Here is an 18,940-nt window from a genome sequence, read left to right as displayed (position 1 = left end):
TTCTGCCAGCAGCTTTCCAGCCACACTGCCCCAAGCCTGCAGCACTGCTTGGGGTGGCTGTCACTCAAGGTCAGGTCCTGGCACTTGGCCTTGTTGGAGCTCCTGCTGTTACCCTTGGCCATGGATCCAGTCTCTCCAAGTCCCTCTGCAGAGCCTCCCTGCCCTGGTGCAGATTTGAGGAACCTGAGAACGAGAGCCTGCTCTGGCTCTGTTTTCCCTCCCTATCTCTCAGGGCTTTTCCCCAGTGACTATTTTTTTCCATTCTATCAGTGCAATTACCATTCATCTGCTGACTCAGGGAAGCTAAGCAGACAAGCCAGGCCAGGTTTGAGTGGCCAGGCACATCCAGGTGCAGAGTGCATACGTACGTGACTGGCAGCGTTCCTCAGAGAGGCAATGGTGTTCTCCTGAACTTTAGCCAGCCTGCAACAACAGCCAGGAGAAAAGGTTTGGTTAGCTGCAGCACTGCACAGACACCACACACACACACACACAGAGGTCTACTTGCTATAGACAACACCCACATCTGAACTGACCTAAATCACTATGGCTTGGAGCTTTTACAACTGCTTCCTTGACTGCCAGCAGTGAAACTAAACACAACCCCTGCCCCTTGCCCCCAGCTGAAGGTGCAAAGGTACTTACTTAGCTGTTGTGGTAGAATTCCCTGCTCCTCTGTGTCCAACATCTAGAGTTGTTCTTGGTTTCCAGTATTTAGCATAGGAAGCCTTCATGTCACAAGTGTAGCCTTGGATGGGCTTGATGATGATGTAGTCCACTGCAAAGAATAACACAAACCACCCAAGGCTTCAGGTGTCACCGGGCAAGGGCTGACTCCCAGCAAAGGCAGCTACAGCTCTTTCCAGCAACTGTACCTCTAACTTTTCCAATGGTCTTCCTTGGATTTCTGCTCATGATGGCAAGGGTAAGAATTCCAGCACTCTTGCCCAGCTCTGCAATTGTGGAGGACAGGAGGCAGGCAGAGCCTACGTGACCCGGGAGCACGTCGCCTTGCACTACCTTCTCACTTAAATCTTCCTGGAAAACAAACAAACAACCACCAAAGATGATAAAAACAAACCACCTGCTGTTATGTATGGAGGTGGCAACTCCAAACAGACTCTTCCTTGCTCCTCAGTGAGGAAGGCCACAGAAATTTCTCCTGTGTTACAAGAAATGCTCCGTTGGGGCTACAGTCTTGTGTCGTGCAGCAGTGTGAAGTAAATCACAGTGAGGAAGAACAAAGTGTTGATGGCAACCAATCCCAGCAGGGCTTAGGTTGGAAGGGACCTCAGAGATCATCTACCCCAACCCCCCTAACCAGGGGCAAGGATGACTCTCAACCAGACTTGGTTGCTCAAGGCCTCATCCAATCTGGCCTTGAACACAAAGAGTTTTCATAGACAACGGACAGAGTGGTTGTGGACGCCCCAGAGGGGCTTTGTCTTTGAAACCTCTTGGATTTGCTAAGCTTTTCACATCAAAACTGCATGTGAGGAATAGTCTGTCCTCTGAAAACCCCAAGTCACCTTCAGAACAAAGATGAAGGGGAACAATGCACACATTAAAAAACCCCCTTCGTATTCCTCTGCAGGGACAGAGGAGGGCAGCCAATATGCAGAACATGCACTTGACCACAGTCAGGTTTGGAATTAAGAGCCTAAGCCATCTTTATCCTGCTCTGGTGACATTCCATGTCAAACACTGCCTCCAGTTCTGGTGTCCCCAGCAGAAGGACACAGAGCTGCTGGAGTGAGGCCAGAGGAAGCCACAAATTTGATCCAAGGCCTGGAGCAACTTTGCTGTGAGCACAGGCTGAGGGAGCTGGGGGTGTTCAACCTGGAGAGGAGAAGGCTCTGGGGCAACCTTAGAGCTGCCTTGCAGTAGCTGAAGGGATCCTGCAGGAAGGCTGCAGAGGGACTTTTCCTGAGGGTGTCTAGAGGCAGGCCAAGGGGGAATGGTTTGAAGCTGAGGCAGAGCAGGGTTAGACTGGAGCTGAGGGAGAAGTTCTTCAGTAGGAGGGTTGGGACTGGAACAGGTTGCCCAGGGAGGTTGTGGACACCTCCTCCCTGGGGGTGTCCAAGTCCAGGTTGGATGAGGCCTTGGGCAACCTGGGCTAGTTCAGAGGTGTCCTGCACAGGTTGCACAGGAACACATCCAGACAGGGCTGGAAAGGCTCCAGGGAAAGAGACTCCATAACCTCTCTGGGCAGCCTGCTCCAGGGCTCTGGGACCCATACAGTAAAAAAGTTCTTTCTCATGTTGAGGTGGAACTTTGTGTGCTGTAGTTTCCATCCATTGCCCCTGGTCCTATCCTAGGGCACAAGCGAGCAGAGAAGGCCAGAAGCTCCAGCACGCCAAGCAACAGCCCTACTCAGAGTGAAACCTTGGTGGTAGCTGGCTAACTCCCAGAGATAGCCTGAAGCTGCTTGTTAGTTCTGAAGAGACACTATCATAGAATCAACTAGGTTGGAAAATACCTCAGAGATCATCAAGTCCAACCTATTACCTAATACCTCCTGACAACCAAACCATGGCTCCAAGTGCCACATCCAAGCCTTTCTTGAACACCTCCAGGGACAGGGACTCCACCACCACCCTGGGCAGCACATTCCCATGGGCAACCTCTCAGTCTGTGAAGAACTTCTTGCTAAGATCAAGCCTAAACTTCCCCCTGCACAGCTTGAGACTGTGTCCTCTTGTTCTGGTGCTGGTTGCCTGGGAGAAGAGACCAACCCCCACCTGGCTACAACCTCCTTTCGGGTAGCTGTAGAGAGCAGTAAGGTCTCCCCTGAGCCTCCTCTTCTCCAGGCTCAAGACCCCCAGCTGCCTACCTCAAAGAAATCAAAGATCAGCTCCAGGTTGTCAGGCTCCATGGTCTGGATCGTGTACTCGATCCAGCGGTCGGGCTGCAGGGCGTAGCCGCAGTCGGGCTGTGAGTGCCGGCACTTGTATTCGTTGTTGCTGATCAAGGAGAACTCCACAGTGTTGGCCATTTTCTGAGGGACAGTAGGGGACGTTTTCTCTTGGCCCTCTTCGTCATCCTCATCTTCCTCCAAGCCTTCTAGAGTCAGTTTTACTCTGCACAAGCAGAAAGGCAAAACAAAGGGTTAAGTCTCAGCAGGGTCTCTGCGAAACGCTGAGGAACCAGAAAGAAGCTTGAGGAGAAGCTCCTGAATACAAGGATGCCCCTCAACACCACCTCTCCCTACAGGACAGGGCCGGATATAGGCAGCCTGGAGACACCACAAGGATTCCCCTCAACACCACCTCTCCCTACAGGACAGGGCTGGATATAGGCAGCCTGGAGACACCACAAGGATTCCCCTCAACACCACTGCTCCCTACAGGACAGGGCTGAAGGTAGCCTGTAAATGCCCAAAGGCTAATGAACAGCACTGCAAATAGCAGCAATAATTCCAGATCAATGCCTGAACACTGGTGGCAGCTAAGAGACAACTAAGCCTGTGGGCACACTGATAAGGCAGACAAATGTATGCCATCAGATACAAACCAGATCCTCTGAAGGCATTAGTAAGCCCCTCAGGAGAGGTGAAAAGATCATCATTTAAAAGTCAACAGTGCAACTTCTGAAACCTCCTGGGCTGGGAAGGATCAGCCTCTCTGTAAGGACTCAGAGTTCCTGTTTACAGAGAGCAAACCTTCCCCACAGAATGAATGATGCCAGTGATGGAAGCACCAATGAGCAATTCACATCTTCCTGAATCATCTCAGCTGCTGCTGGGGATAAAGAATTATCATTGAGTTAGATAGATGTCAACTCATTAATGAAACTGAAGCTGCACCCCAAAGCCACAATTACAGTCACAGAACAGCTGTGCACTAAGGCTGCATTCTCAATGCCCATAGGAAAAGGAAAGAGATTCTCCATCAAGCTGACAAATGGCACTGCCACAGCGAGTGGCAGGCACACAAAATCCCCAGGCTGAGCTGACTTTTGAGGCAGAAGCTGGTAAACAGATCATCTAAGCTAATGCATCCAGCTTGGGTTGGATGTGAGGAACAAGTTCTGCACCAGGAGGCTGCTGGAACACTGCAACAGGTTGCCCAGGGAGGTGGTTGAAGCCCCAGCCCCTGAAAATACTCAAGGTCAGGTTCAACAAAGCTCTGAGCAACCTGCTCCAGTGAAGGATGTCCCTGCTGACTGCAGGGGGTCACACTGGATGACCCCTGGAGATCCCTTGGAAGCTACACCATTCAAATGATTCTCATCAGGTTTGGATTTCAACCATCTCATTTAGACAAGGACTAGGCTGCAGGAAATTCTCTCTCTGTCTCTCTCTCTCTCTCTCTCTCTGCCTGCTATAAAACACACAAGGAAAAACTGCAAAGTACTAGGGAAGAGGATATAAGGATTAATCCTCATTGAACTTTTCCCTCATTAAAAGAGCTGGGGGTAGGGGATAAAAATGAATTGAAACCAGTACAGAATTAAGCCTCAGCTCATCAGAGTAAGGCACACAGCACAGAAGTAACTCCCAGGTTAACTGAATGAGCTGTAAAGAAGAATGAGCAACTCCAGGCACCAGAAATTCAGGAGAGGAGGGAAACCAAACACTCAGGGCAATAGTGCAGGCCTCAAACCATCAGAGGTAAGATACCCACTTCTGTCAGGCCACTGTACAGCTGTGGTTTAGACACCTCTGCAGGTAAGACCCCAGCTAAGAGCAACAGATGTGGAGAGAGGATACTGGGGACTCCACCTCTGTCCCAGCTGAAAACCTGTAATGCCACTGGAAGATGAACTGTGAATGGAGAAAGCTCTTTACTTGGCCAAGGAGGAAAAAGCAGTAAGCAACCAAAACCATGGAAGCCTTCTCCCTTCTCCCCTCCACTGCATGGTCTGCTTCCATCCTGCTCTTTTCCAGAAGTTAAGGACAAAGAACAAAGAAGAAAACTCTCTGAAATTCACAGCAGAACTACTGAAGAACACTTCAGTTCCTCCCAAAACACCCAAGCCAGTATGGAGCAAGGATTTGTGAATGATCCCTGCTGCCAACTGCTACACTTGTGCTCTCACACCTGCTTTACAGGGACTTGAGAGCTTAGGAACTAATCAGGAAGGCAAGATATAAAGTCAGCAGGGAAACTAGAAGGGTTCTGAGCATTTGCTGGAACAGAGGGAACTCTTATGACACCAAGTGAGGTGGCAGTGTTGATCTGCACCAGGGCAGGGAGCCTCTGCAGAGGGACTTGGAGAGATTGGATCCATGGCCAAGGGTAACAGCAGGAGCTCCAACAAGGCCAAGTGCCAGGGTCTGACCTTGGGTCACAACCACCCCAAGCAGTGCTGCAGGCTTGGGGCAGTGGGGCTGGAAAGCTGCTGGCAGAAAGGGAGCTGGGGGTGCTAATGGCCAAGCAGCTGAAGAGGAGCCAGCAGTGTGCCCAGGTGGCCAAGAGAGCCAGTGGCAGCCTGGCTGGGATCAGCACTGCTGTGTCCAGCAGGAGCAGGGAGGGCATTGTCCTCTGGGCCTCAGCTCTGGGCAGGCCACACCTCCAGGGCTGGGTCCAGTTTGGGGCAGCTCAATCCAAGAGAGATGTGGAGGGGCTGGAGCCAGGGCAGAGGAGGGCAAGGAAGCTGGGAAGGGCCTGCAGAAGAAATCTGAGGAGGAGCAACTGAAGGAGCTGGGGATGGTTAGTGGGAACCAGAGGAGGCTGAGGGCAGACCTCATGGCTCTCTCCAGCTCCCTGAAAGGACCTTGTGGAGAGGTTGGTGCTGGTCTCTTCTCCCAGGTCATTAGTGACAGAACAAGAGGGAAGAGCCTCAAGCTGCAGCAGGGCAGGGGCAGACTGGAGAGGAGGAAGAATTTTTCCCCATCCAGAGTGGTCAGGCACTGGGCTGAGCTGCCCAGGGAGGTGGTGGAGTCCCCAAGCCTGGAGGTGTTTCAAGGTGGTTTGGCTGTGGTGCTTGGGGCTATGGTTTAGGGGTGAGCCTTGCAGAGCAGGGTCAGGGGTTGGACTTGGTGCTCCTGAGGCTCTCTTCCAACCTGAATGTTTCTGTGATTCTGACACTGCCTTAGTAGCAAAATAGGCAAGGGAAGCACAGCACTGATTTAATGTCAGCACCAGATTCAATCCAAGTGCTTGAAGCCTGAAAAAGCGGCCTAAGAAGGATGTCACTGCCAACAACCCAAAATCCATTTAAAGGCTGAAATTGGGTTAAAAAAAGAATCCCCTGTATTGCCAAGGGAGAGGTGAGCAGGCTCTTACCTAAACCTTGATGTTTTAAATTTCTTCTTGGAGATGACTACAGGGGGTTTCTCAGAATAGTGCAGCCGCAGCCTGATCTCCGTCTGACACGTCAGCCACCCAGCATCCACCGTTTCAATACCATCTGCCACACATTAAACAGGAGAAAACAAGTTAACAGCTTCACTTCAGGGAAGCCTAGAGGCTTTAACACACACACACACAAACATCCCTCCTTATCACCAGCCTTGCTCAATGCGATTTCCCAGAGCACTTGAGTGCATCCTCTCATCTGTCTCCCATGAAACACCCAAAGGAGACAAGAGAAATGGCTGCTGGCTTTTAGAACCATAGCATTATTTTGGTTGCAAACACTTTTAAGATCTAATCCAACCATTCTCTAACTCTGCCAAGGCTGGGGCTAAACCACATCCCTCAGCACCACATCTCTGCCTCTTCCAAACTCCTCCAGGGATGGGCATTCAACCACCTCCCCAGGCAGCCTCTCACAGGCTTTGAGAACCATTTCACTCAAGAGTTTCTTCCAATCTCCAACCTAAACCTCCCCTGGGGCAACCTGAGGCCATTTCTTCTCCTGTTACTTGTTTCTGGGGAGAAGAGAGCAATCCCCACCTAGCTCCAACCTCCTTTCAGGGAGTTGTAGAGAGCAAAATATCCCCTCAGCCTTCTCCACACTAAACACCCCCAGAACCCTCAGCTGCCCCTCCACAGCCCTGTTTTCCAGACCCTTTCCCAGCTTCCTTGCCCTTCTCAGGACCCTCTCCAGCCCCTCAATGTCCTTCTGAGAGTGAGACTTAGTTCATCATCACCAATGCCAACAAAGCAGTGTAGGAAGGATCTGGAGATGCTGGAAGGTGTCCAGAGAAGGACCATGAAGATGAACAGAGGGCTGGAGATGCTCTGCTATGGAGACAGACTGAGAGAGTTGGGGTTGTTCAGTCTGGAGAGGAGAAGGCTCTCAGAAGACCTTGTTATGGCCTTGCAGTATCTGAAGGGGGCTCCAAGAAAGCTGGGGAGGGACTTTTGAGGGTGTCAGGGAGTGATAGGACTGGGGGGAATGGAGCAAAACTAGAAGTGGGGAGATTCAGATTGGACGTTAGGAAGAAGTTCTTGCCCATGAGGGTGGTGAGACACTGGCACAGGTTGCCCAGAGAGGTGTCCCTAGAGATTTTTCAGGCCAGGCTGCATGTGAGCAACCTGCTGTAGTGTGAGGTGTCCCTGCCCATGGCAGGGGGGTTGGAACTGGATGCTCCCTGAGGTCCCTTCCAACCCTGACAGTTCTGTGATTCTAAGTCAGGACAGGGCGGGGGGAAAAAACCCAAATGTATCACTTTCAGTCAATCCCTGTCAAGGTTTTTTTCCCCACAATCTGTTTAAAACCCCTGTGTGCAGAAGAGGAAAGGCCAAAAGCTGTCACTTACTACGGATTCCAAAGTATCCATCGTCGATTGTGATTTCGTTTTCTAGAATTGAAAGTAAGGGGAAAACAGAAAGAGTGAAAGAAACCAATTAGTGCTCACATTAGAAGCATTGTCAAGCTCCATTAACTCTACATCTCCACTGCTTAAAAACAAAAAAAGGCAGAAAAACAGAACCAGACAAAGAATAAGCAGCTTTACTGCACTCTCCTAGAAAGCTTCCCCCCACCCCCACCCCTCCCACCCCCATTGAGGCTTTTGCTTAAGTTTCTGCAAGAAAAAACATCCACACAGAGTGCCAGAGGGTGTTCTGCACCTCAGGCAATCACCTCAGCTGAGAAAAGCAAGGCTGCAGAGCTCCCTAGTTTGCTGCAGCATTCTGAGCTGCTCTCTCCCTCTCTCTAAGGTGCTTCTCTTGTTAGTGGCCAAGCCCTTTTGAGTTCCTTCCAAGAAGACAAGGAAGCTGTCCTGCACATCTACAATGAAAGCTTAGCCTGCCCCTGTGGAGGAAACCCAGCCCAAGATGAACTACTCAAAACACTCATTTCACCTTGACTGTCCTCCTTGCCCTCTCCCAAGTTTTAAGGGCTGGAATCTTTAGGCACTAGGTAAAAAACTCACCAGCAGCAACAGACCTGCAGCAGTCTAAACACACTACGCTGTCCTCAAAACAGAAAGCTTCACAGCCTTTTGTCTCCACAGCCACTCATCCCATTCTTCCCTGCAAAGAATCGTGGAGCCTGGCCTGCCCTCAGCTTTTAATACCCACAGGCTAATTGTCTTCAGGGTTAGGTTTTCAATAACCACAAGCTAATGGCATTTAGGATTGCAACAACCAAGCGCTAGGACCCTGAGTTGGCTGCATGCTCTCACAGACTCCTCAAAAAGCACTGAGGATTACTTGGGGAGGAAAACAAACAGAACACCACCAAAAACCCAAACAACAATGAAAAACCTCAATGTTAAGCTTTTGATGTTATCCAAATCTAGAGAGCATATCTAGACCCTACCAGAGGGGAGGCTGCTTCCCTGCCCGGTTAGTGGCAAATACTGAAACATGACCTTGTGACAGGAACACAACTAATTCAAGTGAAACTTAATGAAACAAAAAGGGGGAGGTGGGGGGACAGACACACACACACACAACACCGTGACCATGGTGTCTTCATGACTAACAAAGTTGCTTTCACACCAGACAGCCTTTCAGTGCATCAGGAGGTATTTAACAGATAGGAATTCCTAAGAGTAGAGGCTCCTTTTCTACCCCAGAAAGGATCCTTTTCTACCCCAGAAAGGACAGCCACAAACCATGCAACCCCACAGCAGCAGAGATGGAAATCACAAGCTACATTCAAGGTTAATCTCAGCCACTTCACATTTAAAAAGACCCAGAAACAAACAAGCTTTCCCCACCCCCATTCAGAGAAGCAGGAGGAACTTGCATGCAGGTGTGGCAAGCCACCTTTCCTTCCAGCCCAAGGCCTTCCTGCTGCACTGCTGGGGAAATAAGCCCAGGCAGGTGTCTACCTTCATTAAAGCATTCACTTAAAGAAGCCTAACTCATGAATTGGTTTTGCTTTAAAAGCCACCACCCAAATTCCTGATGGAAAATGGTTAAAACTCCAAATGTTCAAGCAAAACAGCAGCCACTTCATAACCCTCCTCCCTCCAACCCCCTTCCCCACATGCTCTCTGGAAAAAAAGATTCTTTAAAGAAAAGTTAATAATAATAATCATCTGGATCCTTAGTCTCAAAGAATTAAGCCTCCAGAAAAGAGTTTAAATTCCAAATGAATGAAAACAAGCAGCAAATAATGATAAAAGAAATAATAAAGCCAACAAAAAAACCCAAGCAAATAAAATATCCAACTCAAAAAGTCAATAAAGGAAGAAAAAATCATAAGGATCCTTAGTCTCAAAGAATTAAGCTAACAGAAAAGTGTTTAAATTCCAAATGAATAAAAACAAGCAGCAAATAATGATAAAAGCAATAATAAAGCCAACAAAAAAACCCAAGCAAATAAAATATCCAACTCAAAAATCAATCAATAAAGGAAGAAAAACACAAGGATCCTTAATCCCAAAGAATTAGGGCTTCCAGAAAACTGTTAAAATTCCCAATGAAAACAAACAAAACTAATTAGAACAATGACAACAATAATAATGACCAACACCAGCAAAACCCCCCCCCAAAAAAAACCCCACACAGAATAAAGGTTAAACCAAAAAAATTGGATCCTTAATCCCAAAGAATTAGGCTTCCAGAAAACTGTTAAAATTCCAAATGAATAAAACCAAACCCAGAAAGTACAGAATTATAGTAAAAAAAAACCAACAACAAAACACACAATAAAATCTAAATAATAAAATGGTAAAAGTGGAAAGACTAAAAGGGCCCAAAAAAAAAGTGGAAGCACTCAAAGGGGGCCCCTAAAAAATGGAAACACTAAAACGGGCCCAAAAAAAGTGGAAACACTCAAAGGGGGCCCCAAAAAAAGGGGGAAACACTCAAAAGGAGCCCCCAAGAAGTGGAAAGACTCAAAAGGGGGCCCCAAAAAAGGGGAAAGACTCAAAGGGGGCCCCCCAAAAAAGGGGAAAGACTCAAAAGGGGCCTGCAAAAAAAAGTGGAAAGATTCAAAGGGGGCCCCAAAAAAGTGGAAAGACTCAAAGGGGCCCCCCAAAAAAAGGGGAAACACTCAAAGGGGCCTCCCAAAAAAAGGGGAAACACTCAAAGGGGGCCCCCAAAAAAATTGAACCACTAAAAGGGGCCCCAAAAAAGTGGAAACACTAAAAGGGGGCAAAAAAAGTGGAAAGACTAAAAGGGGGCCCAAAAAGTGGAAACACTAAAAGAGGCCAAAAAAGTGGAAAGACTAAAAGGGGCCCCCAAAAGGGGAAACACTAAAAGAGGCCAAAAAAATTGAACCACTAAAGGGGCCAAAAAAGTGAAACACTAAACACTAACTAAACCAAACCCAACCACAACAACAAAAAAAAAACCACAACCCCTAGCCCCCCAAAAAATAAAATGTAAACAATAAAGAAAAAAAAAAATCAGCACCCCAGGTAATCTGAAGGATGGCAGCAAAGAATTCCACCTCCACTCCATTTTTTGAAGCCACTTCTTGCTGGTTTGAGAGTAAGGCCCATGGTGTGCAAACATAAAAACCCCACCCCCGACAACCCTCCCATTAAAAAACAGCAACAGCTTTATCCCTCCAAGCCATCAACCGTCCCCAGCTGGCTTTTATCCATCCCTCTGAACCACCTGTGCAGCACATCAGCAACCTTATGCATATGCCTCAAGGAGATGCAGTCGATATGCCCATACCTAAAGGGGTAATTGATCGTGGTTGTAGATGAGTCTCCCACATGTGAACTATGACTTCGCAGGGACCATCGATAGTCTGTAATTTAAAAGTTAAATGTCTTGCAATAATTTCTTTTGGTAGATCTGATTTTACTATTATTCTTTTTTTTTTTAATATATATGTCTTTATTTTTTTCCAATGTAGTTTTAATGTTGTTTCCTTTTTTTTTTGTTGTTGTTCTATCCGCCAAGCTGTTTTGGGATGGTTCTGAGCCGAATCTTACGGGTTTAAAGAGAGAAAAACAAGGGGGTGGGGGGGGGTAGGGGAGTACAGAGAGAAAAAGAGACACACATACAAAATAAAGAAGGGAGAAAGCAAAACAGATCAGGCTGGTTTCTTACCCCTGCAGGTGACAAAGCTTGGGAGAAAGGCTGACGAGGTAGAGAGGTTACATGGAATTATGACATCTTGACAGCTCACAGCTACTCTGCAGGGCTTGCTTTAAACCCCCACTCAGTATCTCTGGACTCTTTCAGCATGCTGGCTTTTTCCCTCCTCCTTTTCTCGAATTCCAAACACCACTCAGCATCTACTCATCCAGGATGTTAACAGTTTGCAGAGGTGGGCTTCTAAATCCTTCAGAAATTGACTTCTTTTCTTTTCCTTCCTTGTTTTCAGTCCTTTTCTCCAATTCCCAACAGCACTCAGCATCTACTCATCCAGAATGTTAACAGTTTGGCATCTACCCATCCAGAATGTTGACAGTTTGCAGAGGTGGGCTTCTAAATCCTTCAAAAATTGACTTCTTTGCTTTTCCTCCCTTATTTTCAGTCCTTTTCTCCAATTCCCAATAGCACTCAGCACCTACTCATCCAGAATGTTAACAGTTTGGCATCTACTCATCCAGAATGTTAACAGTTTGGCATCTACCCATCCAGAATATTAACAGTTTGCAGAGGTGGGCTTCTAAATCCTTCAAAATTTACTACTTTTCTTTTCCTTCCTTGTTTTTAGTCCTTTTCTCTAATTCCCAACAGCACTCAGCATCTACCCATCCAGAATGTTAACAGTTTGACATCTACCCATCCAGAATGTTAACAGTTTGGCATCTACCCATCCAGAATGTTAACAGTTTGGCATCTACCCATCCAGAATGTTAACAGTTTGGCATCTACCCATCCAGGATGTTAACAGTTTGGCATCTACCCATACAGAATGTTAACAGTTTGCAGAGGTGGGCTTCTAAATCCTTCAAAATTTACTACTTTTCTTTTCCTTCCTTGTTTTTAGTCCTTTTCTCTAATTCCCAATAGCACTCAGCATCTACCCATCCAGAATGTTAACAGTTTGGCAACTACCCATCCAGAATGTTAACAGTTTGGCATCTACCCATCCAGAATGTTAACAGTTTGCAGGGCTGGGCTTCTAAATCCTTCCAAAATTGACTTCTTTTCTTTTCCTTCCATGTTTTCAGTCCTTTTCTCCAATTCCCAACAGCACTCAGCATCTACTCATCCAGGATGTTAACAGTTTGCAGGGGTGGGCTTCTAAATCCTCCAAAATTTACTTTTCCTTCCTTTTCCTTCCCCCTTTCCTACTTTTCTCCCATTCCCCAGAGCACTCAGCATCTGCTCATGCAGTTAACAGCTTGCAGGGGTGAGGTTCTTCCCTCACAATGCACTCGTTTCTAGAACCCAGTGATTCTCTGCTGTGGTGCAGAAGAACAGATCATTTGCCAGCTAATTAAAGCCTAAATGCAAGGAATTTTGCTGCATCAGGAGGTAAAAAAGAAGACATGACCAGACCCAGTCAAGTCAGCAGTGAGGCCCCTGAAGGCTGTTCTGTTTGGGGGTGGGATAAATCAGATTCTTTCATCAAAAGTAAACCAAATTACTGTTCCTTCAAAGGCTACATCTGATGACAAACACAGTCAAAGGTCAGATGGGCATAAAAGGAACTTCAGACCAATTTCAGTTGGAAACAGCTTTCTAGGTTAAAGCTTTCAGGTAACCAGTGGGTAACAAGAGGAGGAAGATGGCCATGAGGATAAGCAGAGGGCTGGAGCTGCTCTGCTCTGGACACAGACTGAGAGAGTTGGGGTTGTTCAGTCTGGAGAGGAGAAGGCTCCCAGGAGACCTTCTTGTGGCCTTGCCACAAGAAGAAGTTTCTTCTTCTTCTTCTTCTTCTGAAGGGGGCTCCAAGAAAGCTGGGGAGGGACTTTTGAGGGTGTCAGGGAGCGATAGAACTGGGGGGAATGGAGCAAAACTAGAAGTGGGATGATTCAGATTGGCTGTCAGGAAGAAGTTCTTGCCCATGAGGGTGGTGAGGCACTGGCACAGGTTGCCCAGGGAGGTGGTGGAAGCCTCCTGCCTGGAGGTTTTTCAGGCCAGGCTGGCTGTGGCTGTGAGCAACCTGCTCTAGTGTGAGGTGTCCCTGCCCATGGCAGGGGGGTTGGAACTGGCTGATCCTTGAGGTCCCTTCCAAGCCTCACAATTCTGTAAGAGAGGCTTGCAACTCAGCACTGTAAGGATAGCACCATAACAGTTTGTTATCTCACAGCTCACCGAAGAAATGCTTTAGCAGCAGATGGCACTTCTTGACCTGCATCCCACACCTGTCATCTGCTATGCTTCTGGACTGAACAGCAAACATCAAGTACTTTAGAAGCACTCAGTAAGTGGGACTTGATCAGTGAGTCTCAGCTACAAGCAAATTGTTTCTCCACTGCATTTTGAAACTTATATATACTTAATATGTATTAATATACTTACATATACTGACCCTATACTTAAGGGTCAGGCCAGAATAAAGCAGACAATGCTTACAGCAATATTTTGAAGATAGGATGCAGGTAAATACCAATTAAATGATGCTATTGCTGTCATCTTACTCCTGCTGCAGGGCAGGTTTAATTTAACACTCATCTCCTCCTCACCTGCTGCCACAACCTTCACTCTTAGAGATTTCTAGCAAGGAAAAAAAAGAAGTTATGAGAAGTTTCTTCTCCCTCCTTTCACAGCAGATCACAATCTCAGTTCACAGGCTCAGAGGGTGTTAGGGGTTGGAAGGGACCTCTGGAGATCATTGTGTCCAAACCCCCTGCCAGAGCAGGACCATAGAATCCAGCACAGGTCACACAGGAACACAGCCAGACAGGGCTGGAAAGGCTCCAGAGAAGGAGACTCCACAACCTCTCTGGGCAGCCTGCTCCAGGGCTCTGGGACCCTCACAGGGAAGAAGTTCCTCCTCATGTTGAGGTGGAGCCTCCTGTGCTGCAGTTTCCATCCATCACCCTTTGTCCTATCACAGGGTGCAGTGAGCAGAGCCTGGCCCCTCCCTCTTGACCCCCAGTCCTCAGACATTTATAAACATTTATTAAAGCCCCTCTCAGTCTTCTCTCCAGACTAACCAGCCCCAGGGCTCTCAGCCTCTCCTCATCAGGCAGTGCTCCAGCAGATCCCTGTCCCTCTTGAACTGGAAAAGACAAAGAAGGAAAAGGGGGAAGGAAAAAAAAGCAGCACTTCTGTGGACATTAAAATATAGTTCAGGAGCCCAGGTCAAAACTTCCTGATTGAAGGTAACAGAACAGGGTAGGCATAAGGAAAAACAAGGAGGAGGATCTGAAAAGCTCCACACAACTGCATTTTGCTTCTGAAAAGAATGTTTCAAGAACATCCACCCACTTTGAGTGCTTATGCTGGATCCAGGCTGACAACAACCTCCCTGCATCACTCTACCATGTAAGAGACAATGAAATAATTAAGCACAAATAATCAGAGTCATCCAAGCCCTGGTAACTACCTTTGCCAGGCAACAGCTTATAAATAAAGACAGCACATAAGCTGACTTTGCAAGGCAACAGCATCTCAAATTAATCCAATTACAGCAGGCAATTTCTATCTCCTGGGCTTTTGGCTCTAGGTTTTCCAGCTTCAGTATCTGCTGCCTCAGGGCAGTGAGGGCAGAGGCACTCCTTTGTTATTATCAGGTGACCCAGGGGTTATGAGTCCAGCAAAAAGCTTTGCTAAAGCATTCTGATACTCAAGAAATCCCTCAGCCTAGACCCAAGTTTCACCTTCATAACCACATTCCAAGCACTTGGTTTAGGTACATTTTGGACAGCTACATTTAAGTCTCATTGGAACCCTCTATAATTAAGCAACAGTGTGGGATAAAAACCAACACAAATCCTAACTAATTTAATAATTCAGTTTTCAAAGTCCTGCTGCATGCATGGATAACATAGTTCCTGGAAAGAAATGACCCTAAACTTGCAATGCCTGCTCACTGCTGGAGAAAAGCAACTAAAGAACAGAGCTTAACAGCATAAGGGAGTGTTTTCAAAGAGGCAGCATGCAAACAGTGCAGATCAAAACATTCTCCTAAATCACAGGCTATGCAGACAAGAGGCATCTGGAGTCTCAACATCCCCTCCACTAAACATGAAGTATGTGGAGAATAAAACATGGCAAGGTCCTGACAGCAAGGTCACTGCTACCAGAGTGTTCAAAAAAAAGAGCAAGCCTCAAGCAAAAGGAGTTAAATGACTGTCTTAACTTATCAAGGACTCCTATCATCCTGGAGAAGAGAAGACTCTGGGGGGACCTTAGAGCTGCCTTCCAGCACCTGAAGGCCAGGCTGGACGTGGCTGTGAGCAACCTGCTGTAGTGTGAGGTGTCCCTGCCCATGGCAGAAGGGCTGGAACTGGATGATCCCTGGGGTCCCTTCCAACCCTGACAATTCTGTGATTCTATGTGAGAACTATTGTTTCTCTGTATAAAACAGATCACCCTCAGCTTTCCCACCATATCCATCTCAGGCATCTTCAAAGATGCAGTTGATGTAAGGAAGGAAAGGAACAGTAACTGAAGTCAGATCTGTCTTTGACATGATTTGCTAGGTTATGTGGTGTCAAATTCATACATTCAGACCTCAACATGCATTTGAGATTACACAGGTGGTCCAAGTGACCCTGTTACAGAGCGTGGCACTGATTTGAACTGCTCACAGTGTTTGAGGGTTTCCTATAGAGCAAGCTTATCCAATTTAGGAGATGACCACAAGCAAAGGCCTAACAAAAATACAAAGATACAAAATACTTCAACTCCGAAGCATCTTTTTGGAGCTGTTAATGCTGAGGTTCTCCACACACTGCCTCATTTGCACTACATTCCTGTTGGACTAGAGGGATTTCGCTTTCTCACTGCTCTTCAACAGCATTCCCAAAAAGAAGCAGAAAACATTGTAGCTGAAATTCTTGTCTTAAACAAAACCAAGACAACAACAGACACTTCTAAGCTACCAGCAATCAACTCCTGTGCACTCCACAGGCACACCACTAAGCAGACAGCCACCTCCTGTGGCAACTCTCATTTTGTTTGGAAGAGTGCTTTTCTGGGTTGTTTTCCCCCCACCCCCCCTTCCCTCCTTTTAACACCTAAGCAGCTCTTTAGGCTGGGATTCCATAAAATGCCTACTTACCTCGGCAGCCTCTGCGGCTCAGGGTACGCACAGCGTGCGCGGCACAGAGCACCTACTTGAGGAAACACACTCACCAACACACAGTGTGAGCTGGGGCAGAGGTCACAACACAAACTGCCTTGCCTAGGGGCACCTTTGCTGCCAGCCTGCTGGCACTAAATGGCACTCTTCCTTACATTTCCATTGGCAAAGAGGAAAAAAAAGTGTGCTCTGGTGGCCCAGAAGGCCAACGCCGTTCTGGGCTGTGGTTAGTAGGTTAGGAGAGGTTCTCCTCCCTCTCTACTCTGCCCTGGTGAGGCTGCATCTGGAGTATTGTGCCCAGTTCTGGGCCTCTCACTACAGGAAGAACCTCAGGGACCTGCCTGAAAGAGTCCAGCACAGAGCCCCAAAAATGATTAGGGGAGTGGGACATCTTCCTTATGAGGAGAGCCTGAGGGAGCTGAGGGCTCTGTGGCTTGGAGAGGAGACTGGGAGCTGACCTCATTGCTGGTGATCAAGATGTGCAGGGTGAGTGCCCAGAGGCTGGAGCCAGGCTCTGCTGGGTGATGCCCAATGCCAGCACAAGGGGCAGTGGTGGAAGCTGAGGCAGAGGAAGCTCCATGGAAAGAGGAGGAAGAATTTTGTCACTGTGAGGGTGACAGAGCCCTGGAGCAGGCTGCCCAGGGGGGTTGTGGAATCTCCCTGTCTGGAGATAGTCAAAACCTGCCTGGATGTGCTCCTGTGTGACCTGCCCTGGGTGACCCTGCTCTGGCAGGGGGGTTGGACTGGATGATCTTTCGAGGTCCCTTCCAGCCCCTAACATTCTGTGATTCTGTGAAAAAACAAAACATGAGTCCCATCAGAGCTGCTAGGCTGTAAGAATTGATCTGCTTTTGGCCTCAGAAGAAGAAATCTCTTCTTTGCCTTCCCTTCTTTTGCCTCACAGTAACAATTCAAACAGCAGTTTCAGATTAGGGCTATTTCACATGCAGCAATGGAAAACCAAACCAGAGTTGCAGTCTTTTGTGTTTCTTTGAAAGGCAGCCACCCTCCACTGCACTGACAGCTCTGTCAGGTGTTTCTTCAGGGCAAGAAAGCCTAGTCCAGCTGACACAAACTTACATGCCCTGGACAGTAACTTAAGATGTTTAAAAGGCATAGACCAGATGATTCTCTAGATGATTCTCTAACTCCTTTGCATGTTTAGCTACAGCCTCCATAATGCCATAATTGCAGCAAGGAACTACAGCCCAGGGTGACAAGCTCCAGGACATTAATGGAGTAGGGCATCCAGTAGAGAGTGTCAAATGGGTTATTTCTTACAGTTGTTATGAAGAAAAACAAAGTAGCTGCTTAATTCTCCCAGATCACTTCAAGGCTTCCTCAGCCCTATTCCCTTACCCTAGTATGATCTCTACAGATAGGGATGCAGCCCCATATGCTCAACTCACATGCACCTCTGACATCAAGAACACATCTGTGCCTGCCTTGGGCTTCCCCCCCTCTCCTCCCAGGTCATGCAAACACCTGGATACATACCTAGAGAAAAGCCTGAGCCAGCCCATTCCTCGTTTTACCTTTGAGACTAACACCTGTTAATGATGCAGCACGAAAGCGAGTTGGTATTCCTCATGCTTCACCAAGAACAATCTGCACTCCTTTTAAGGCCTGTGGCTGGACCAGGTGGATTTCCATCCCCATGCTCACACTGAGCACCTTTTCTCCTGCCAGCACCTGCTTACAGGCTTGGGATTCTTGCCCTGCTGAAGTCCAGGTTCAATTCTTAGGGTGGAAGTCGTCATGACTCCGCCAGCACCGAGGAGAACTTCACCACACTGTTTAAGCTTTCTAACAGCGCCAGGCACTTCCCTAGCACTGGGGATCTCCAAGCCCTAACTGCCATGAAAGAGAGGAGACAACTGAACCATGATGAAGGTAACAGCAGATGGTCATGCATGTCCCCAGGTGAACTGCTTGGCTCTCTGGAAGCGTTGCAGCGTTTCATACCTTGCAAGTGAAGATTTGTTTCTCAAACAACTAACAGTTTAACTCCAACAGTTTGTTGATTGGGGTTTTTTTTTCAACCCCCACTTCCAAGAAGGGCAATTTTTGGACTGAGGAGGAGCCAATTCAAACTAGATGCTATAAAGAACATGCCATACATACCTTAGGTTCTAGGAAGTATCCTTTAAAATAGCGATAGCAAACAGGAACTCCTCTGGGAAGCTCCACTGTAGTTTTCCATAGTTGCCTGAGGAGGAGGGGGGAAAAAAAACAAAGCAAAACACAAAAGCAAACAGTTTCAAAACACAGCCAGGCAGTCACCTCAGCCATGCCTCAGTCCCAAGTGATATTCTCAAGCAAAGCCTTTAGTCTGCTGCTCCAAGGGAGGTTTTTTCACACGGTAACTTAAGAGGCACAAAGCACAAGAACCACTCAGAGCTGAAACGCTGCTTTCTAATCTCCAGGTCTGAAGTGCTCTGCTGTAGCAAGAACTCTCATCTTTATTTAACAGCTGGGGAAA

At 47.6% G+C, this 18,940-nt stretch overlaps 1 protein-coding gene across 4 annotated transcripts in view; it reads right to left on the bottom strand.

Moving 5' to 3' along the window:
• GPCPD1 (glycerophosphocholine phosphodiesterase 1) overlaps nt 1–18,940 on the bottom strand; it is a 54,482-nt gene that overhangs the window by 18,056 nt on the left and 17,486 nt on the right. For all 4 annotated transcript variants that reach the window (XM_068153035.1, XM_068153031.1, XM_068153034.1 and 1 more), the window contains exons 4-11: nt 18,583–18,667; nt 10,977–11,052; nt 7,652–7,693; nt 6,231–6,354; nt 2,834–3,080; nt 876–1,038; nt 646–778; nt 369–423 (exon numbers count right to left, since the gene is read on the bottom strand). In XM_068153035.1, coding sequence (XP_068009136.1) covers nt 369–423; nt 646–778; nt 876–1,038; nt 2,834–3,080; nt 6,231–6,354; nt 7,652–7,693; nt 10,977–11,052; nt 18,583–18,667 — 925 coding nt within the window. The remainder of the gene's footprint in view (nt 1–368; nt 424–645; nt 779–875; nt 1,039–2,833; nt 3,081–6,230; nt 6,355–7,651; nt 7,694–10,976; nt 11,053–18,582; nt 18,668–18,940) is intronic.

Source organism: Melanerpes formicivorus, unplaced genomic scaffold, assembly GCF_026170545.1.
Source record: "Melanerpes formicivorus ecotype bairdi unplaced genomic scaffold, bMelFor1.0.p_v2 SCAF_25, whole genome shotgun sequence".
NCBI classification, from domain to species: Eukaryota; Metazoa; Chordata; class Aves; order Piciformes; family Picidae; genus Melanerpes; species Melanerpes formicivorus.
This window is presented reverse-complemented; position numbering and strand designations above follow the sequence as displayed.